The sequence below is a fragment of the Eumetopias jubatus genome, unplaced genomic scaffold, assembly GCF_037043125.1.
Source record: "Eumetopias jubatus isolate StellerSeaLion01/CBP00866 unplaced genomic scaffold, mEumJub1_p1.0 scaffold_27, whole genome shotgun sequence".
NCBI lineage: Eukaryota > Metazoa > Chordata > Mammalia > Carnivora > Otariidae > Eumetopias > Eumetopias jubatus.
The window spans coordinates 1,111,422-1,135,264 of NW_028274833.1; the positions used below are offsets into that span (position 1 = coordinate 1,111,422).

Sequence of the window (23,843 nt, forward strand, 5' to 3'; positions counted from 1 at the left end):
AAAAGAACCAAACCATTTAAACACTTTACATTAAAAACAAAACTCTTTTGGATTAGAAATACCTGTTTTAACTGAATCATGATATCTTTGGAAAGCTCCATGTCTTTAAACATTCCTTGAAGTTTATTAGTGAAAGCAGTCCCACATTCTGTAAAACATTTTAGAACAAACAATTATAGGTACATCAGAGACTACCAAAGGCAGGGAACTCTTAGGAGTCCACCTCCCTGAAATAAACTCTGAGAAACTTTATATAAGTGTCAGAATCTGTCTTGCCAAAATTCTGAGAGATAGTTGAAGGTTCTCATAAATCAAGTGAACACTTAACAAGTAAAAAGGCAACATAAATATAAATATGCAGTATTTTCACTCAAATTCTACCCACTTTCCTGTGCAAGTGGATCTTGTTTGTGCATGATAGTTTATGCTCCCAATGTGAGTACCTGGTTCTCAAGAAACTCTGTTTGGACTGAATTTGGTTTTCCAGAGTAACTGAATCAGTGCAGAGCATCTACACAAGGTTCCCCAAAACATTCAAAGACAAATAAATAAGCTTTTCCCACCTAAAACACAAATAACAATTGGAGCAAAATAAGTAAATAAATAAATAAATAAATAAATAAATAAATAAATAAATAAAAACAAGTCAACAGACTGGGAGGAGAAGCCATAGGGTACAATTATCAGGAATAAGAAATTTGAAAAGCACAGAAAGTAGGGAATGTAGTAGGCCCATGAAAGCTACTTGTAGGCCCAAGTCAAGAAGCGTGTTAGAAAAAATGTGTCAAAACTTTAAGTTATCACCTATTTAAATTTGGGCTCAGTGAAAACAACAGCAAGGCAGCATTGTACATACCTAAGAGTAAAAAAAAATGACCCAACACAAGACAAACCATGAGAGACTATGGACTCTGAGAAACAAACTGAGGGTTCTGGAGGGGAGGGAGGTGGGGGGATGGGTTAGCCTGGTGATGGGTATTAAGGAGGGCATGTTCTACATGGAGCACTGGGTGTTATATGCAAACAATGAATCATGGAACACTACATCAAAAACTAATGATGTAACATACGGTGATTAACATAACATAACATAATAATAAAAAATAAATTTAAAAAATGACCCAATACAGAACCAATTTAAAATATCAACAGAAATTTGTTTTTCTTTATTTCCTTCTGTGTGTGTGTGTGTGTGTGTGTGCGTGTGTGTGTGTGTTTATTTTTCTAATTCCAAGAGTTTCAGCAAAGGAGACTTTATTACCACACACAAGAGGAAATACATTGAGAGAATAGTTGGAAAAAGTTCCAAAACAAGTGAACAACTTCAGCTCACAAGCAACAACAACAAATGCTAGATAGAGAAAATATCTGCTTTCCAGAGTTGTCCTTTATTAATAAAAATGTAAAATGGCTACAGTTAGTCTAAGCTAAATGTATAGATACTTCAGAGATCACACAAAAAAAGAACAGTTTTTGTTAAAATAGGCAGAATGGCCAGTTTTTAACAAAAGCCACAAAACACACAAAAAAAGTATGGAGATATGGCAATTCATAAGAAAAAGAGAAATTAACAGAAACTGCCTGTGAAGGAGTATAAGTGTTAAACTTACTAAAAAATGACTTTAAATCAACTATCTTATATATGCTCATAAAAACAGGTCAAATAAAAGTATCCAATCTGAAGGGCAGAAAAACAATAAAGAAGAATAAGCAGAAACTACAATATGTTGGGATGTGAGCAATTGTGCCAACATACAGTTCATGAATTTCTGAGATAGTGGAAGAAATATAATGGGAAGAAATAATATTTGATATACTATATTAAATGACAGACAATAATCTACACGTACAAGAAGCTCAATGAACTCCAAGTAGATTAAATTCTAACAGTTCTACATCAGGGCACATTATAATAAAACTGTCTAAAAACAAAGATAAAGTTAGAATCTTATTTTTTTTAAAGATTTTATTTATTTACTTGACAGAGAGAGAGACAGCGAGAGAGGGAACACAAGCAGGAGGAGTGGGAGAGGGAGAAACAGGCCTCCCGCCGAGAGGGGAGCCCGATCCAGCGGGGCTGGATCCCAGGATCCTGGGATCATGGCCTGAGCCGAAGGCAGATGCTTAACGGACTGAGCCACCCAGGCACCCGTAAAGTTAGAATCTTGAAGACAGCTAGATGCAAGTGATTTGTCCATAAAAGAGACTCTCAGTAAAATTAGGGGTATCTTCAGAAAGGAAGGACAGTAAGACAATATATATACAAAGTGCTAAAATGGAAAAAAGCTCAAATACAAAATCTGTATTCACCAAAACATTATTTCAAAAATGAAGGTGACATTAAGACAAAAAATGATGATTCAATTACCTCTATCCTATAGGAAATCTTACCAGACAGTAAATCAAAGCTCTAAGAAGAAATAAAGAACATTGATAAAGGATATATTTTATATTATATTTATATAGATAACTATAATATAAACCCAGCAGTTTTATATTTTTGGTTTGGAAGTTCTCTATTTCCTATATGATTCATTGACAAAAGCAATATATACCATATTAAATGTTACATATATACATAATTGCACATATAATGTACATATGTGTACATGTTTATATTATAGGTGCAATGTATATTATTTGTATATGCATATGTATATTATATATTGCACATATAATAAAGCATGTATATACACATATACATACACAAAACTGTACCTATCATATATTAGTATATATACAGATACATTAGATATGTTACAGATAACATACATACATAAATATGTATATTTTACCCATATTATGTCATATTATATTATATACATATGTATATATACACATGTATTTTATATTATAATTTGTCTATTTTACATATTTATATGTTTACATATTTATAAAAGTTTATAAATATATTATAAATTTTAAATATTTAAATACCATAAATTATAAATGCATAAATTTATATGAAATTATTACATATTTTATATATGTATATATGTTATTGGCTACACAATATATGAAGATAACATTTTTTAAGTAGGCTCCACACAAAGCAAGGAGCCCAATGCAGGGCTCAAACTTATGACTCTAAGATCATGACCTGAGCCAAGATCAAGAGGGGTACACTTAACTGGCTGAGGCACCCCTGAAGATAACATTTGCGGCAACCTCATAGAGATGGAATGGAGAACTATGAAGTAAAATTTTTGTGTAATATCAGACTTCAGTTGCTGTTAAGCTGAATGAGACTTTGTAAATTTAAGGTACTACACTTAGGAAAATAAAAATGTAGAAAAAGGGTAGTGAGAAAGGATTCAAAACATTTCATGACAAAAATCAAATACAAAACAAACAGTAAAGGAGAAACTGAAAAAAGACACAAAATGTACAGAAAGCACACATCCAATAGGCACAATTCCTTAATATTTTAGGAATTAATTTACATGTAAATATAATGAACTCCCTAATAGACTGCAGAGATTGATAAAATGCATTGAAAAAGTTATCCACCCACTTAAAAGAGACATGGGGGGAAAATGGGAAAAAAATGGAAAAATATACTGCATGCTGATAATAAAGGAAAACTTGGATGACTATACTACATCCCATAGAATAGAGTTTACATTAAAAATCCTTAACAGCAAAAACACATTACATATTGATAAACAGGTAAGTCCATCAAAAATATACAAAAGTAAAAGCATATGTATAACTAAGAGCCACAAAATAGATTGATCTTAAAATTACAAAGGAGCCTTCAATACTCTGTTCTCAATAATGTATAGAACAATTAGATAAAAGATTAATAAAGAAATAGAACATACACACAAGAAATAAAAAAAAAAATGCAATAAACCAAGACCAAAAGATGTACATAGACTACTCATCAAACATCAGAATACAGATTTTCTCGATGGCCTGGAATATTCTCCAGAATAGAGCATACGTTAGGGCAGAAATCAAGTCCCAATAAAATACAAAAGATTAAAGTTAGAGAGTGACATTAGAAAGATGGCAGATGATGATGTTTCAGGCCTCCAACTTCTCACAGACACAGAGACATAACAATATACAAGTCAAAATACCTTTGTAAGAACTACGGAGTTCAGCAGAGAAGCTATAACACACAAGTCAATGGAAAATGAAGACAGTCCAGGAAAAGGGATAGGAAAATTGATGACACTTTGCAAACTCATCATGCCTCTGTTGGCTAGAGCCAACATACCATGATGCAACTAGGAAGAAACTAACTATAAGAGTTTCTCCTGTGGGACAGAAACAACAAAGTAAACCATGAATCTTATATTCTGGGTGCTTTCTGGAGGTGACATGAGGGAGTAGTGTATGTTTCATCTGAATTGGAGCACTGAAAACACTTGTCAATTTCAAAGTACAGTTTGGAAGGTACCGAAAATAGGCAAACACCGCAGGACATTAAACTGGCAATTTTGCAGACATACACCAGGGGGAGCAGGAAATTTCAGTATCCTAAGAGTAATAAAAGGGAACATGTTTAGAATATATTTGAAATAGCTGTGAGCACACACATAAGCTTAGAGAAGACACTTGCCTAAAAGAAGTTTGAGGGACACGTGGGTGGCTCAGTCAGTGAAGTATCTGCCTTTGGCTCAGGTCATGATCCCATGGTCCTGGGATCCAGTCCCCATTGGGCTCCTTGCTTAGTGGGGAATCTTCCTCTTCCCCTGCCTGCCACTCGCCCTCCCTGTGCTCTCTCTCTCTGACAAAATCTTAAAAAAATAAAAAATAAAACAAAATAAAAGAAGTTTGAGAAGTTGTAGAATCACTGGCTGGGCTAACAGGTGAAGGTCTTCTTTTGAACAAAGGCAGTCCATAAAGACTGAGTGGTAGCTGGTTTTCAAATGAGCAAATGTCAACAAAAGATTTAAAAGACAGCCCAAAAACAAGAATCATGACCCAATCAAATGAACAAAACAAAACTCAAGAAATCAACAAAAAAGAACACAAATTGAAAAACTGTGTAACAAATAATTTACAAGAAGTGATGTAAACATTCTCAGTGAGTTAAAATGGGTAAAAACTAAACAAAATCAGAAAAATAATGCATGAACAAAATGAGAACATCACCAGAGAGAAACTATAAAAATGAACTAAGCAGAAAGTCTCAAATTCAAAAATTTAATAACTGAATTGAAAAATTCCTTACAGTGGTTCAAAAACAAACTTATAAAGAAAAAAAGAAAATCAGCAAACTTGAAGACAAGATCTTTGAAATCACTGAGTCAGAGGCAAAAAAAAAAAGATCTGAAGACAGCATAGGAGACTCATGAGACTCTGTCGCACCTAAAAATGTATGTAGTACAGAAACCCCAGAAGCAGAGCGAGGGACAGAAAGCTTGTTTAAAGAAATAATGACTGAAAGTATCTAAACCTGTAAAGAAACTGATGTACAAACTCATATAACTAACAAACTAGTATCTAAATAGACCCAGACCAAGATAAGGCACATTATAACCAATCAGCCAGAAATCAAAGACAAGACAGGTGGCAATCCCAAATGTAGCAAGAAGAGATCAGTTTGTCTTACAAGAAAACTTCCCTAAAATAATAAAGGGGTTTTCTCAGCAAAATTCCAGGCCAGAAGAATGTGGGATGGATGATACATTCAAATTCATGAAAGGAAAAAAAAAACATATCCAACAAAACTGTCACTTAAAACCGAAAGAGATGAAAAGAAGTTGAGGAAGTAAATTACCATTAGAACTGATATATATAAGTAATGCTAAAGGGAGTGCTTCAAGATGAAATAAAAAAAAAAAATGTGAGGCAGCAACATAGGAAAGGATAATACAAAGTTTGAAAAAATAGTAATTGTAAAACAGCAATTTTGGCATATAATTGAAGGAAGAAAACGAGGTGCTATTATTAGCACACATGAACTAGGATATATGCAATTCACAAAGATCTCTTCTGTAGTTTTCTCAGCCAATAAGCATCACAGCTGCTTCAGATCTCTTATATTCAGGCACCTTCATCTCCAGGACTATTGGTATTCACTGACTCTAGCTATGTCTAAGTCCTTCCCTGCTCTCTCTCTTTGTCCTTACAAAAGTCCAGAAACTATATAGCAGCAAGCCTAGGCCCCTGCTGCCAACTTAGACCACCCCAAGCAGACCCCACAACCATACCTGCAATCAGGGCTAGACACTCCTCCTGGGTAACTTTGTGCTGCCTACCTGACACCCGTTATGAACCTTCACTGCTGCATGCATGCCCAGGGAGAGAGGGCTGCCATATGAGAGCACACTGACAGCCCAGTTCCCACAGCTACTGGCGAACATGCTTTTCTTGAAGGCCCTTACTGGCCTTGGACAGTGCCCCCCATCCCATCCTATGTGTGGGTCTGAAACTGGACCCTGCATATACACTGAAAACTGTGTAGTACAAACGCCTATGACTGGCTGCCACAGTGGAATACATAATACAGTCCCTGGCACCCAAACTACCTGATCTGGTCTCTAGCCAATGTACCCAAATGGTTCTTGTAGCCACTGAAACCCAGTGCTTACCAACTGTGGACATCAGCTTTAGCCAATGAGACATCATACACTTCCACAGCTGGAGCCACTGTGCATGGTAATACTATGACAGCCAAGGTCATAGCACAGTCTAGTGTGTCCCCACCCATAGATGAAGATCTTTTCCTACTGTAACCTCTCCATTAGGCCTGAAAGAGGTGGCTGCTTCCTCAAGTGTACAAACAAATATGCAAAGCTATCAGAATCCCAAATAATAAAGGAACATGAGACCATCAAAGGAATGCAGTAAATTTCCATTAGCATATTCCAAAGATATATTAATTACCTGGCAAATAATTCAAAATATTTATTCTAAATATGTTCTTAGTACTATAAGAGAATACAAATGAATAATTTAACAAATCAGAAAAACAAGAATAAAATGAGCTCAACAAATAGCTAAACATATTTTAAAAGAATCAAATTTTGGAGCTGAAGAATGTAATTACTGATAAAAAAGTTCTATAAAGAGGTTCAACAGTAGCCTGGACTAAGAAGAATCAGTGAAGATAGATCATTTAAAATAGTCCAGTCAGAAGAGAAACAAACAAAAATAAATTTAAAAGGCCCATATTGGACACCATTAAGAGAAACAATCTGCTCATCAATGCAATGAAGTCCCAGAAGATACAGAGAAAGGGCAGAAAGCATAATTAAAGAAGTAATGGCTGAGAACTTCTCAAACCCTTGGAGATATTTGGATACCTAAATTCACGAAGCTGATGTATAATCCATATTTTAATCCAAAAAGATGTCCTCCAAGTAATAATGTAAAATATTAATATAAATAACATAAACACTTGTTTATTAAAATACAACTGTCTAAAGTCAAAGGAGATAATTTTAAAAGCAATAAGAGAAAAATATACAAATATATTTTTAAAATATTATATAAATAAATATACATGTAACACGTCATTATTAAATATATGGACCAATTTCCCTACTGAATATCTATGTTAAATTGCTCAACAAAATACTAGCAAACTGAATTCAACAACACATATAAAGGATCATTCACCATGACCAATAGGATTTATTCCTGGAATTCAAGATGGTTCCATATATGAAATCAATAAATGTGAAATGCCACACTATCAGAATGACAGATGAAATACATATATGATCATTTCAGTAGATTCAAAAGCATTTGACATAGTAAATACATCCTATCTTGATAAGAATCCTCAACAATTAAGGCCATATAGAACAAAGCCAGAGCTAATATTTGACAGTAGAAATTTCTCTAAATTCCTCTATGTTCAGGAACAAGACAAGGGTGTCCACACTCACCACCTTTCAATGTAGTAGGTGGTGTAGACATAGCCAGAGCAATTAGTCAAGACAAATAAAAAAAACACAACCAGATAAGAAAGAAAGAAGCAAAACTGTCATTTTAGTATATTACCTGATCTTACATATAGAAAAACCTAAAGACTCCATCAAAAAACTGTTCAAGGGAGGAGCCTGGGAAGATGGCAGAGTAGGATGACCCTGAGCTCACCCTGTCCTATGTTTACAACTGGATATCATCCACATCCAAGTCCATAAACCAGACAGCAATGTGAAGACAGACAGAACAAAGTCCACCACTAAATACAGAGAAGAAGCTGCATCTGAATGGCTAGGGAGGTCAGAAAGGGGGTGCAGGAAAGAGAGAACCATAAGTGGAGAGGGCAGAGAAATCCTCACACCAGGATGCTCACACGGGAATACTAATCCCATGATATTTGGCTTTAAACGCCGGAGGGGTTAAATTCCATTAGTTTATATAACAAGTGGGCCTTGGAGCCTGGAGATTTGGAGGTCAGCTGACTCAGCACTGGGCAAGTTGGGAGAGCAAATGATAGATAAGGTCACTGCCCTTAAGTAGACAGACCCTGCATGGAGAGACAGCATACAAATGGCAATTTACACAAAGTCGTGGACAAATGGGACAGATCTGGTCAACTGATTTTAGAATGTGCTGGGGACTTCAAAAACAAGGGAACTGGCAGCCCCTTTTTCCACTCCACTTTGCAGCACAGACACAGAGATACCCGCAGGAGACACCTGCTACCTAACCTGTTAACAGTGCTACATGCAGGAGTTTTCCTGGGGAATTGCATACTCCAAGCATGCTACCCTAAGCCCTGAGCTCAGGGTAAATTTTGTTAAAGTCACATGGGCAGCCTGACCATCTGCTGGGTGCACAACTGCCAACACAAGCCATGTATGTGCCAAGTGGTGCACAGGTGTGTGCCCCCAGCCACCCTCCTGTGTCTCACCCAGCTTTACAGCCCCAGCTACCATCATGTGTCATACCCAGCCACACCCCCACACTGCCATCAGAACCACCCACAGCCACCATTGTGTACCAGTGCCCAGTTTCCCACCCCTGGCCACAATGGTACACAGCCCCAAGACCCTGCAGTGCTTCAGGAGATCCTGCAAATGACCAGAGGCTCAGTACAAATTTTGCTAACACCACCATCCACTCCCAAGTTTCCCATGGGCATGCCCCATGAGACCTTGCCTTCCTTGGTCTAACACCACAGAGGGCAAATACAGCCTGAGAAACAGGCAGAGAATCAGTGCAGACAATGGCACAGAAAGGAAAATTAACTCAGACACAATAGCAAGATGTCACAACACACAAAGGATACTCCCCTGAAGTGTTAGGTTCTAGGGAGCAGGGGACACTACATGCAGGGCCCTCCAGGATCTCTTCTCATAAAGACTCTGCCTTTAAGAGAAGATACAGATGACTTTCTTAAAGCACAGAAACAGACACAGAGAGGCAGACAAAATGAGGGACCAGAGAAAAATATAAAAAATGGAAGAACTGGACAAGGTCACGGCCAGAAACCTAAGTGAAAGAGATACAAGTAATATACCTGATACAGAATTTAAAGCAAGGATTATAAGGATACTCACAAGGCTTGAGAAAATAGGAAGACATGAGTGAGACCCTTAACACAGAGATAAGGAGTAACACAGATTAAGGGCACAAAAACTAAAATTAGAAACAAACATGATGGGATAAACAGCAAGATGGAAGAAGAAAAGGAATGAATTAGTGACTGAGAAAATAGAGCAATGCAAAGTAATCAAGCAGAATGAAAGACAAAGAATTATGCAAATGAGAACAGACTTTGGCAACTCAGTGACTACCTCAAATATAACAATGTTCATATTGGAGAGTCCCTGATGAAGAAAAGAAAGTCGTGCAAAAAAATTTAATTAAACACTTTCTGGCTGAAATCTTCCCTAATCTGGGAAAAGAAACAGACATCCAAATCCAGGCAGCACAGAGAACTCCCACCAAAACCAACAAAACCAAATTAACACCAGGACATATTCTAAATGAATTCCCAAAATTTCACCAAGTTACCCCATCACCCACCTTCTGTCCAGCAACCTTGTTTTTTTCCTAGAGTTAACAATCTCCCATGGTTTGTCTTCCTCTCTGATTTCATCTTATTTTATTTTTACTTCCCTTTCCCTAAGATCCTGTTCTGTTTCTTAAATTTCACATATGAGTGAAACCATAGAATTCTTTCTCTGACTGACTTATTTCACTTAGCATAATACCCTCCAGTTCCATCCATGTCATTGTAAATACCAAGATTTCATTCTTTTAAATGCTAAGTAATATTCCATTGTACATATATACCACATCTTCTTTATCCATCCATCTGTAGATAGACATCTGGGCTCCTTCCATAGTTTGGCTATTGTGGACATTGCTGCTATGAACATTGGGGTGCAGGTGCCCTTCATATCACTATGTTTGTATCCTTTGGATAAATACCCAGTAGTGCAATGGTTTCAATGTCTTTGCTGGTTATGTGTCCGTTCAGTTTTTCTATTTCTTCCTGTTTCAGTTTTGGTAGTTTATATATTTCTAGAAATGCATCCATTTCTCCCAGATTGCCTAATCTGTAGACATATAATTGCTCAGAATATTCCCTTATAATTGTTTGTATTTCTTAGTTATTAGTTGTGATCTCTCCTCTTTCATTCATGATTTTATTTATTTGGGTCCTTCATTTTTTCTTTATGATAAGTCTGGCTAGGGTTTTATTGATCTTATTAACTGTTTCAAAGAACCATCTCCTGGTTTCATTCACCTATTCTACTATTTCTTGATTTCTATATCATTAATTTCTTCCCTGGTCTTTATTATTTCTCTTTCCTGCTGGATTTAGGCTTGACTTGCTGTTCTTTCTCCAGCTCCTTTAGGTGTAGGGTTAGGTTGTGTATTTGAGACCTTTCTTGTTTTTTTAGAAAGGCCTGTATTACTATATACTTTCCTCTTAGGACTGCTTTTGCTGCAACCCAAAGGTTCTGAACTGTTGTGCTTTCATTTCCATTTGTTTCCATGAATTTTTAAAATTCTTCTTTAATTTCCTGGTTGACCCATTCATTCCTTATAGGATACTCTTTAACATCCATGTATTTGTGTTCCTTCAAAATTTTCTCTTGTGACTGACTTTAAGTTTTAAAACATCGTGGCCTGAAAATATGCAGGTAATAACCTAATCTTTGGTACCTGCCGAGACCTGACTTGTGACGCAGGATGTGAACTATTCTGGAGAATGTTCCATGGGCACTAGAGAAGAATGTGTATTCTGTTGCTTTGGGATGGAATGTTCTGAATATATCTGTGAAGTCCATCTGGTCCAGTGTGTCTTTTGAGGCCCATGTTTCCTTGTTGATCTATTGCTTAAATAATCTGTCCATTGTTATGAGTAAGGTGTTAAAGTCCAGTAATCCTGTACTATTATGAATGTGTTTCTTTAATTTTGTTATTAATGGCTTTATATAACTGGCTGCTCCCAAGTTAAGGGCATACACCTATTAGATATTCTTGCTGTACAGAGCCGTTTATTATGATATAGTGTCCTTCATTTCTTATTACAGTCTTTGGTTTCAAATCTTGTTTGTCTGACATAAGGATTGCTACTCCAGCTTTCTTTTAATGTCCATTAGCATGATAAATGTTTCTCCATCTCTTCACTTTCAATTTGGAGGTATCTTTGGGTCCCAAATAAGTCTTCTGGAGACAGAAAATCTATGGGTCTTGTGTTTCCCCCCCCACAGTCTGATATCCTGTGCCTTTCTATTTGAGCATTTAGCCCATTTATATTCAGAGTAATTATTGAAAGATATGAATTTAATGCCATTGTATTTATTACCTGTTAAGTCACTGTTTCTTTAGATTGTCTCTATTCCTTTCTGGTCTATGTTACTTTTGGGCTCTCTTTTTGCTCAAAGGATCCCCTGTAATATTTCTTGCTGGGCTGGTTTAGTGATCACAAGTTCTTTTAGTTTATGTTTGACCTGGAAACTCTTTATCTCTCCTTCTATTCTAAAAAAACCAATAAATTCTGGATAAAGTACTCTTGGCTGCACATTTTTCTCACTTAGCACCTTGAATATATTATGCCAGTCCTCTGGCCTACCAGGGCTCTGTAGACAGGTTTGCTGCTGGCCATATGTGTCTACCCTTGTAGGTTAAGGATCTCTTGTCCTGAGCTTCTTTCAGGATTTTCTCTTTGTCTCTGAAATTTGCAATCCTCACCAGTACTGAGGTATTGAAATATTTTTATTGATTTTGAGGGGGAGTCTCTGTGCCTCCTGGACTTGAATGCCTGTAACCTTCCCCACATTAGGGAAGTTCTCACCTATAATTTGTTCAAATAAGCCTTCAGCCCTTCTCTCTCACTCTCTTTCCTCTTTCTATGTGATCCCTATTACTCTAATAATGTTTCACTTTATGATATCACTGATCTCTCCAAACCTCCCTTCATGATCCAGTCATTGTTTCTCTCTTTTTCTCAGCTTCTTTATTCTCCATCATTTTGTCTTCTATATCACTGACCTCTCTCCTGCCTCTGTCATCCTAGAAGTTAGAGCCTCCATTTATTACTGCATTTAGTAATAGCCTTTTTAATTTGGACCTGATTAGATTTTAGTTGTTTTTTTTTTCTCCTGTAAGGGATTTTCCTGTGTCTTCTATTTTTTTTCAAGCCCAGCTAGTATGTTTATAATCATTGTTTTGAATTCTAGTTCCAATATCTTACTTATATCCATATTAATTAAATCTTTGGCAGTGAGTACTGCTTCCTGTTCTTTCTTTTGGGATGAGTTTCTCCCTCTTATCAGTATGTCCAGAGAAGATAAGGAGAGAGAAAAATACAAAAATAACAAAAACAACACCAGAAGATTACAAACAAAACAAATCAGAGGAAAACAGAAACCAAAAAAATAATGAGAAAAGAATCAAACAAGAAATAAAATAGAACATAACAATAAAGTAGATCCTGGGCATGTTTGCTCTGTTAGAAGAAACTAGACCCTAAAATAGGAAAGAATGTAAAGTTTATATAAATACAAAAATAAAATAAAATACAATGAAAGGAAACCAAAAGTAATATATATATAACATACATATAAAATTTAAAATTAAAAAAGTATGCCCAAAAATAATTGATAAAATAAGAAAAGAGCTGAAAAAAAAAAAATGGAGAGACTACAAAATAATAAAGAAAACCATGAATTCTATATATTGTTTATCCCAAGAGCTGAAGTTTTGCAGTTCTCTCTGGTTAGTAAACCTGGCATTAGCTGGATGTTTCTGCTGGTCTTCTGGGCGAGCAAGCTGTTGTGCTAATGCTCAGGTGTCCCTGCCTGGGTGGAATTGTTCCCCCTTGCCAGGGGGTCAGGCTCAGTGTAAGCAACTCTGAATTGCACTCAATGGTGCTGTTTTGCTCCCTAAAGGCTTTCCACACTAATTGGTGAGGGGATGATGAAAATTGTGGCACCCTCATCTCTAGCCCTGGAGTTGAAAGTTCATGTCCCCACTCTTCAATAAGTCTTCAAAGAAAAGTAGTCAATCACTATTGTCTCCCTGGTTTCCTTCCAAATTCTATGTTCACCCAGCCTGTGACTGAGTGTTTTTACATCAGGCATGGGGCCCTATTTTGAGTCTCCAAACTTTACAGCTCCTGCACTGCAGACCCACACCATTCTTCCCAGGGCAGCTGGGGGAGTGGGGCTCTTGCTGTGCTTCTGCCTTTTGCTGGCCCCTAGCCTGGAGGGCAGTCACAGGACCATGCAGCGGTTAGTGGTTTATGGCAACACGGAGAAGAAAGCTGGTGCCTGGACTCACTGTTTATAGTCAGCCTCCCCGTTCCACTGTGGGAACTCTTCTGTACTCAGGCACCCTCATTCTTTTTGTGACCCCAGGGATTCTAAGTCAACACTTTCCTACCTTGTATTCCACTGTTCTTCACCACCTGAGCACCTTTCAGGCAGGGACGTCCCTTATAGAGGCAGACTTCTAAAAGTACGAGTTTGTACTCTTCTGCTTATATTATTTTCCAGTAGCCACCTTAAGCCAGCTCCCTCCCCTCTGAGGTTTCTCTCTCAGTATATTGCTTTGGATTCACGTCTCTGATTCTACCTTGCAAAAAGTGGTCACTTTTCTATTTGTAGAATTGCAGCAATTCCTTTTTCAGATCTCCAGTGAATTTTGCAGATGTTCAGAATGATTTGATAGCTATCTAGCTGAATTCCAGGAACTAGAAGAAATTAGGGTCTCCTACTCCTCCACCATCTTACCTCCTCCTCAGTGATAAAAAAATTTTAAAGCAGCAAGACTTTTGTTTTTGTGACTTCTTTTGAAGTCATTAACATGCAAGAGAGAACCCATAAGGGTAGCAGGAGATTTTTCAACAGAAATGTTGCAGGCCAGAAGAAAATATCATGATAATTTCAATGTGCTGAATTGGAGAAATTTGCAGCCATAATACTCTAGCCAACAAGGCTGTCATTCAGAATAGAAGGAAATATAAAGAGTTTCCAAGACAAACAGAAGTTAAAGGAGACTGTGACCCCTAAACCAGCCCTGCAAGAAATATTAAAGTGGACTCTGAGGGCAAAGTTGAGATGAAAAGGGACAGAGACAAGAAAGGATCAGAAAAAAGATGTCCAAAAAGGAGAAAACAAGCAATACAATGACAATACATATACATTTCTATCAATAATTAATTTGAATGTAAATGGACTAAAGGCTCCAACCAAAAGACGCAGGTTGTCAGAATGGATAAAACAACAGCAACAATATCTATCTATATCTGCCTACAAGAGACTCATTTCAGATGTAAAGACACCTGCAGATTGAACATTAGGAAGTGGAGAAATATTTTTTCACACAAATTAAAGTCAAAAGAAAGCTGGAGTAACCATATTTCTATCAGACAAACTAGATTTTAAATCAAAGACTTTAATAAGGATGAAGAAGGGTACCATATATCAAAGTAAAGGAGTCTATCCAACAAGAATATCTAACAATTGCAATAATTTATACCTTCAATGTGGCATGTTAATATATAAAAACACATTAATATATAAAACAATAAATTATCAACATAAAGGAACTCATTGATAATACAATAATAGTAGGGGATTTAAATAACCCACTTATGTGCTATCTGGAAAGATCCAAGTGTACCTTGACTGACGAATGGATAAAGAAGAGTGGTATGTACATTCAATTGGAATATTATTAACCCATCAAAAAGAATGAAATCTTATCATTTACAATGACATGGAGTATAATGTTAAGCAAACAAGTCAGTCAAAGAAAAACAAATGCCACATAATTTCACTATACGTGGAATTAAAGAAACAAAACAGAGAGGCCTGGGTGGCTCAGCTAGTTAAATGTTGGACTCCTGATCTCAGCTCTGGTCTTGATCTCAGAGTCATGAGCTCAAGCCCTGCACTGGGTGCCAAGAAAAAAAAATGAACAAAGGGAAATAAAAGAGAGAGACATCCTGAGAAACAAACTTTTTACTACAGAGAACACACTTATAATTACCAGAGAGGGGGTGTGTGGAGGGATGAGTTAAATAGGTAATAAGGATTAAGGAGGACACACTTATGATGAACATCAGGTGATTTATCCAATTGTTGAACTACTATATTGTACACCTGAAACTAATACAACACTGTATGTTAACTAACAGAAATTAAAATTTAAAAATACATAATAGGAGACAAAGAATGCCAGTACATAATGAATAATAAAGGGAACAATAAAAGAGGAGGATATAAGAATTGTAATTACACGTTTAACATGGAAAATGTAAATACACAGAACTTTAGTAGACATTAAAGAATAAATTGACAGGAATATAATATTAATAATTGGGGATTTTAACACCCCATAAAACATCAATGGATTGATCCTCCACACAGAAAATCAATAAGGAAAGGATCTCTGATTGACACGATAGCCCCAAAGACCTAACAGATATAGTCAGAACACTCTATCTGAAACAGCTGATTACATATTCTTTGCAAGAACACATAGAGCATTCTGCAGAAGAGATCACATCTTAGGGCATAAAACAAGTCTCAATAAATTCAAAAAGACTGAAATCACATCATGTGACTTTTCTGAACACATTGGTATGAAACTGGGAATCAATCACAAGAAAATCTGGAAAGAGCACACATACTTGGAGGCTAAATAACATATTACTGAACAATGAATGTATCAACTAATAAATGAGAAAGAATCAAAACATACACAGAGACAAATGAAAATGAAGCCCAACAGTATACATTTTCTGGGATGCTGCAAATCCTGTTCGAAGAGGGAAGATTATGGCAATACGAGTAAGCAAAATATCAAACTTTCAACCCAACTTTATAACTATAGGGGCTAAAAATAGGAGGGAAAAAAGATCCCAGAGACAGTAAAAGGGAGGAGATAAGTAAGATTAGAGCAGAAATAAATTGAATAGTGATTAACAAGTAGCAGCAAAGATCAATGTAACCAGGAACTGGTTCTTTCAAATTACAAACTGAGGGGAAGAAGTAAGATGGTGTAGCAGTAGTGGGACCCTAAGATTGCCTCAACACTTGAACTCTGCTAGATAAATGTCAAATCATTCCAAACACCCAGGAAATCAATCTGAATGCTGAGAGAACAAACTGCACAACTGTGGGGAGAAAAAAAGCCACACTGAGAAAGGTAGGAGGTACGGAGATGTGATTCCAGAGAGAAAAGAGTCACAGGAGCTGCAGAGGAGAGGGAGCCTTGATCTTAAAGAGAGGAAAGAGAGAGAAACAGAGAGAAAGTGGTGGATGGGGATTACTCAAGAGAAATACTTCCCCAAATCCATCAACTGGGAAACTAGAGCAGCTTATAATGGCAAGATTTTACAAGCAGGGCAGCTAAAGGCTGAAGTTTAGAAGTTTAGAAGGCCATGCCACTGCTGCGTGAAGCCTTGTAGACATAGTGTTGCTCCTGTGTTGCTCCTGTGGTAAAGGAGGGTGGAGACCTGGGAATGGGAAGCATGGTCTGAGAATCTCCTGGGTCCCAGGGGGAGAAGTATTTCCCCTTGTTGGAGTGCATTTGAGAGAGGTGACATGGCATCTCTGGTAACAAAAGAAATGGCAGCCTTGTTCCCTAGCATAAGAAGAGAAACACTGTCTAAGGGTAGTGAACTCTGGTACTGGCTGTTATATATATTTTTAATTAATTTATTTTATTTAAATTAAATTCAGTTAACATATAATGTATTACTATTTCAGGGTAGAGTTTAGTGATTCATCAGTTACATATAATACCCAGTGCTCATTCCATCATATGCCCTCCTTAATGCCCATCACCCAGTTTCCCCATCACCTCCCCTCCAGCAACCCTGTTTGTTTCCTAAAGAGTCTCTCATGTTTGTCTCCATTTCTGGTTTCATCTTATTTTATTTTTCCTTCACTTCCCATATGTTCACTAGTTCTGTTTCTTAAATTCCACATATGAGTGAAATCATATGGTATTTGTGTTTCTCAGACTGACTTATTTCACATAGCCTATTACCTCCAGTTCCATCCATGTCATTGAAAATGGCAAACTTTCATTTTTTTGATGGCTGGGTAATATTCCATTGCATATACAGACCACATCTTCTTAATCCATTCATCTGTTGATGAACATCTGGGCTCTTTCCATATTTTGGCTATTGTGGATATTCTTGCTATAAACATTGGGATACATGTGACCCTTTGAATCACTATGTTTGCATCTTTGGAAAAATACCTACTAGTGCAATTGCTGGGTTGTAGAGAAGTTTTATTTTTAACTTTTTAAGGAACCTCCATACTGTTTTCCAGAGTAGCTGTACCACCTTGCATTCCCACCAACATTGTATGAGGGTTCCCCTTTCTCTGCATCCTTGCCAACATCTGTTGTTTCCTAAGCTGTTCACTTTAGCCATCCTGATCAGGGTGAGATGGACTCTCATTGTGCTTTTGATTTATATTTCCCTGATGATGTCTGATGTGGAGTATTTATTCAAGTGTCTGTTATCTATTTGGATGTCTTCTTTGGAGACATGTCTTAATATCTGTTCATGTATTCTGCCCATTTTTTGACTGGATTTTTTATTTTGGAGGGGTGAGTTTGGTAAATTTTAGGATTGTTTGTTCCAGCTCTTTGAAAAATGCCAATGGTATTTTAATAGGGATGGCATGAAAATGTAGATTGTTCTGGGCAACAAAGACATTTTCACAATGTTTATTCTTCTGATCAATGAGCATGGAATGTTTTTCCATATTTTTGTGTCTTGCTCAATTACTTTCATAAGTGTTCTGTAGTTTCTAGAGTATAGATCCTTTACCTCTTTGGTTAGGTTTATTCCTAGACATCTTATGGGTTTTAGTGCTATTGTAATTGGAATTGATTCCTTAATTACTCTTTATTCAGTTACATTGTTAGTGTGTAGAAAAGCAACTGATTTCTGTGCATTGATTTTATATCCTGCCATGTGGCTGACTTGCTTTATGAATTCTAGTAATCTGAGGGTAGAGTCTTTCAATCTGGAGGAGTCTTTAGGTTCAGAATGAGCCTCTTGTACACAGCATATAGATGGGTCCTGTCTTTTATCAAATCTGAAACTCTGTGCCACTTCATGGGACCATTAAGCCATTCACATTGATAGTAACTATTAAAAGATATGCACTTAGTACTATTGTCCTACCTGTAAAGTCCCTTTTTCTAAAGATTCTCACTGTAAATTTCTGGTCTCTAATACTCTTGGGGTCTTTCTTCTTTTATAGAATCTCCCTTAATATTTCTTGCAGGGCTGGCTTGGTGGTCACATATTCATTCAGATTCTGGCTGTCTTGGAAGCTCTTTATCTCTCCATCCATTCTGAATGACAGCCTTGCTGGATAAAGTATCCTTGGCTGCATGTTATTCTTATTTAGTACTCTTAACATGTCTTGCCAGCCCTTTCTGGCTTGCCAGATCTCTGTGGACAGATCTGACATTATTCTGATGTTCCTCCTTCCCTAGGTAAGAAATCTGTTCCCCTTAGTGGCTCTCAGGATATCTTCCTTGGCTCTAAGATTTGCAAACTTTACTATTATATGCTGGTGTGTTTTCTATTTTTATTGATCTTGGGAGGGGTCCTCTCTGCCATTTGGTCATGAACACTTGTTTCCTTCCCCAGATTAGGGAAGTTCTCAGCTACAGTTTACTCAAATACATTTTCTAGTTCTCTCTCTCTCTCCAGCCCCTCAGGGATCCCAATAATTCTGACACTGGAACGTTTCATGGTGTCACAATGAATCATGGAACACTACATCAAAAACTAACGGAGCACTGTATGGTGACCAACATAAAAAAAAAGGCAGGGGAGGTGAGGGGAAGGGGGCTGTAAACTCTCAGTGTGGACAAAGCATGGTGTTTCATTGTTCCTGGGTGTATTTTGTTCTGTTTGTTAGAGGAAACTACTTCACAAAATTACAGGGAAAGTAAAACTTGAATATACACATAAAAGTAATATTCAATAGAGAAAAAAAGACTACAATGAAGCATATATCTATAAAAAAATACAGGTGTAAAAAAGTATGTTAAAAAGCTACTATGAAATATAAGTTGATACATTAAACATCTAGTTGAAATAAGAAAAAGGTAAAAAGAAAAAACAGAGAAAAAGCATAAGAGAAAGTATAAAAAGAAAAAGAGCTGTATCTGAAAAATAAACAAGCCATGAGGCAACGCCTGGAGCTCAATATACTATTTTCCCCTGGTATTAGGATTTACAATCTTATGGGTTCCCTAGGGTTGTCATCCTCTTATTCTTCCAACCTGTCTTCTGGGTGAGGGGCCTTCTGTGCTGTTACTCAGGCAACTCTGCCCGGATAGAGTTGTCCTGCCCCCCATCAGGGGGTGGGCTCAGTGAAAACTGGTTTTTGAATTTTTGTTCAATGGCAGCTTTCAGCCCCTTTTCTGAGTTTCAGAGCAAAAATGGCTGCACCCAAACATCTGTCTGGGTTTGAGCAGAGAAATCGCAGTCTGCTCTGTTCACTAAACCCTCCAGAATACACAGTCTGTTTCTTTATGTGCCACTGAAAACCACAGTCTCCCGAGGAGCGTGCCCACCATGATTCTCTCAGAGATTGTCCCAGGGGCCAGGGCTTGTTGTGGTTTTAAAACCACAAGTGGTCGTGGGCTCACGCATGCACTGCAGCTCCTGGGTCCTGTATGGGCACTGCTTTAAAGCCCTTTCCCTGCTGTTACCACTCTGACAGTCTGTGCTGGGTCCCTGGTGCAAGACATTTTTGTGCTCTGGTGTTATATCACTTTCCAGGAGCCAGCTAATGGAGGCTCCCTTCCCCTTCTGTTTATCTTCCAATATATACCCACAGATTATGACTCCACCCTCCCTACCTTCCAACACACAGTACTTTTCTACTTGTAGACATCTAGATATATATTCTTACATCTCAGGCTGATTTCATGGGTGTTCCAAATGGTTTGGTAGGTATCCAGCTAAATTCAGGGGCCCGGTTGAAACAGGGTCCCCTACTCCTCCATCATCTTGCCAAGAATCAAAGTGTGACTCTTTGCCATGTGGGTCCCTTTTATTTCTTTTTGTTGTCTGATTGCTGAGGCCAGGACTTCTAGTATTTTGTTGAACAACAGTGTGAGAGTGGACATCCCCGTCATGGTCCTGTACTTTTCCTTAGAGGAAAAGCTCTGGTTGTGCCCCATTGAGCATGATATTAACTGTGGGTCTTTTGTGTATGGTCTTTATGATGTTGAGGTATGTTCCCTCTAACCCAACATTGTTGAGGGTTTTTATCAAGGATGCTCTACTTTGTCAAATGTTTATTCTGCATATATTGAGAAGATCATATGGTTCTTGTCGTTTCTTTCATTAATATGGTGTATCACATTGATTGGTTTGCAGATGTTGAACCACCTTTGCAGCCCAGGAATAAATCCCACATGGTTGTGGTAAATAGTGCTTTTACTATACTTGTGCATCTGATTAGTAGCTTACTGAGAATTTTTGCATTCATTTCTTTGGGGATATTGGTCTGTAATTCTCTGGGACTGGCTTTTTGATATTTACCATAAACTGAACACTGTCGGGTCCTAAGACTACTCTCCTGGGATAAAATGGCACCAGCTACAGCATGCCATGACCCTCACCCAGAGGGTCATTGCCAGGTCCATAAATTTGGAGTTTTGAAACCCAGGCCCACACCTGAGATAAAACACAGGAGTAAAGTGCTGCCTGGAAGGCATATAGCCTGGCACAGTGTGAAGGCAGGGATCTGATAGAAATCTGAGACACAAGAGGGGAGACTGTTTACTCTTCTGTAAGGGCTTCCTGTGGAGTGGCAGGTAGGAACTCTCTGCTCCAGGGATGAGGGAGTGCAGTGACACCATTTTCCTCCCACCCATCAACACTGACTTACTTTATTGAGCAATACAGCACCCCCAGTGCAGGCTGGAGCCATGTACACCAAGGCCCACCACCTTGTGCTTTGCAGGTGCATCATTCCTAGGATTGTCCACATGAGAACCAACACAGCAGGCCCCACCCTCAGAAGACCAGCACAAACTCCTCATAAACACAACACTATTGATCATTAAGTGCTGTAAAGCTGCAGCTCTACAGGAAATAGAATCTATCTTCTTTTTTTTAAAGATTTATTTATTTGATAGAGAGAGAGACAGTGAGAGAGGAACACAAGCAGGGGGAGTGGGAGAGGGAGAAACAGGCTTTCTGCTGAGCAGGAGACAAATGCGGGGCTCAATCCCAGGACCCTGGGACCATGACCCAAGCCAAAGGCAGATGCTTAACAACTGAAACACCCAGGTCCCCCGGATTTATCTTCTTTTAACAACTAGACCAAAACACACCTACTTAAAACTGCCACATGCTGGACGAGGTTCAAACTCTCCACATTGTAGGTGAAGAGAAATTCTACAGAGGACTGACCTAAGGGAAGCAGCCAATACATAACAGCAGAGTGTGCACTATGAAACACTTCCTAAAGCACCAGGTCCAAGATAGTATAGGACTTTTTCTAATACATTGCTATTAATTAATTATTATTGAATTATTACTATTAATATTAACTTAATATATTACTATTACTCTCAGGAGGAGGAATATAACAAGATTCCTTAACACAGACACACACACAGTGACCTAGACAAAATGACAAAATGGAGGAATTCACCCCAAAAGAAAGAACAGAAAGAGGCAATGGTCACGGATCTAAACAAAATAGATATAAGTAACATGCCTGAACCAGAATTTACAATACAATCATAGAGATACTAGCTGGGCTTGAGAAAAACATAGAAAACACTACAGAATCTCTTATTACAGAGATAAAACAATGAAAAACTAGTCAGAGTAAACTAAAAATGGTGTCACCAAGTCCAAGACTGGATGCCATAACAAAGAGTATAGATGAAGAAAAGGAATGAATCAGTGACACAGAAGAATAATTATGGAAAACCATGAAGCTGAAAAGAAGAGGGAAAGAAAAGTATTGGATCACAAATGTACATTTATGAACTCAGCAACTATTTAAAACACAAACACTCATATCATAAGAGTCCCAGAAAAAGAGAGAGAGAGAGAGAGAGAGAAAGGGGTAACAGGTTAATTGAATCGATTTATAGTGATTAATATAGATTTAGCAATTAATATAAATTTATATATTTAATCCCCTAATCTGGGGAAGAAAACAGACATTCAAATCCAGGAAGCACAGAGAACTCCCATCAAATTCAACAGGAGCTGACCAACACCAACACTTCATAGTAAACTTTGCAAAATACAGAGATAATCCTGAAGCAAAGGAAAAAGAAAAGGAAAAGGAAATCCCTAACGTACAAGGGAAGATGAATTAGCTTCCCAGTAGATCTGTCCATAGAAACCTGGCAGGTCAGAAGAAAGCAGGGATACACACAACATGCTGAAGGTGAAAAATATGTAACTTTTTCCAGCAAGGCTGTCATTAAGAATAGGAGAGGAAAAAGTTTCCAGAACAAAAAAAAAAAAAAAAAAAAAAAAAAAAAAATTGTTATGGTGACTAACATAATATAATAAAATTAAATTAAATTTTAAAAAAAATAAAGGAGTACACGACCACTAAACCAGCCCTGCAAGAAATTTACAGGGGAGTCTGAATGGCAAAAAAAGAAAAAAACAACAGAGACTAGAAAGGACCAGACAACATCACCACAATACCAACTCCACAGGTAACACAATGGCACTAAACTCACATCTATCAATAATTACTCTGAATGTAAATAGACTAAATATTCAAATCAAAAGACATAAGATATCAGAATGAATAATAATAAAAAAAACAAGAACCATTTGTACGCTGCCTACAAGAGACTCATTTTAGATCTAAAGACACCTTAAGATTGAAAGTTAGAGGATGAAGAAACACCTACAATGCTAATGCATGTCAAAAGAAAGCTGAAGTAGCCATCCTACTATCAAACTAGGTTTTAAAACAGACTGTGACAAGAGATGAAGAATGGTACTACATCTTAATTAAGGGGACATCCATCAAGAAGATCTAACAATTGCACATATTTATGCACCCAACATGGAGTCACCCAAATATACAAATCAATTAATCACAAACATAAAGAAACTCATTGATAATAATACAATAACAACCATAAGGGACGTTATACCCCACTCACAGAAATGGACAGATCATCAAAGTAGAAGATCAACAGGAAAACAGGGGCTCTGAATGACACACTGGTCCGGATATTCTCAACAGATATATTCAGAGCATTCATCCTAAAGCAACCAGGACAAAAAGATCGAGACCATACCATGCATATTTTAGACCACAATGTTATAAAACTTGGAGTCAACCACAAGAAAAGATTCGGGTAGACAACAAATACATGGAGACTAATGAACATCCTCCTAAAAGAATTATTGGGTT

The 23,843-nt window shown here is 37.4% G+C and overlaps 1 protein-coding gene across 3 annotated transcripts in view; it reads right to left on the reverse strand.

Moving 5' to 3' along the window:
• Positions 1-23,843, reverse strand: part of LOC148162013 (cullin-4B-like) — a 180,493-nt gene that overhangs the window by 66,174 nt on the left and 90,476 nt on the right. For all 3 annotated transcript variants that reach the window (XM_088020438.1, XM_088020436.1, XM_088020437.1), the window contains one exon: positions 63-148. In XM_088020438.1, the coding sequence (XP_087876564.1) occupies positions 63-148 (86 nt within the window). The remainder of the gene's footprint in view (positions 1-62; positions 149-23,843) is intronic.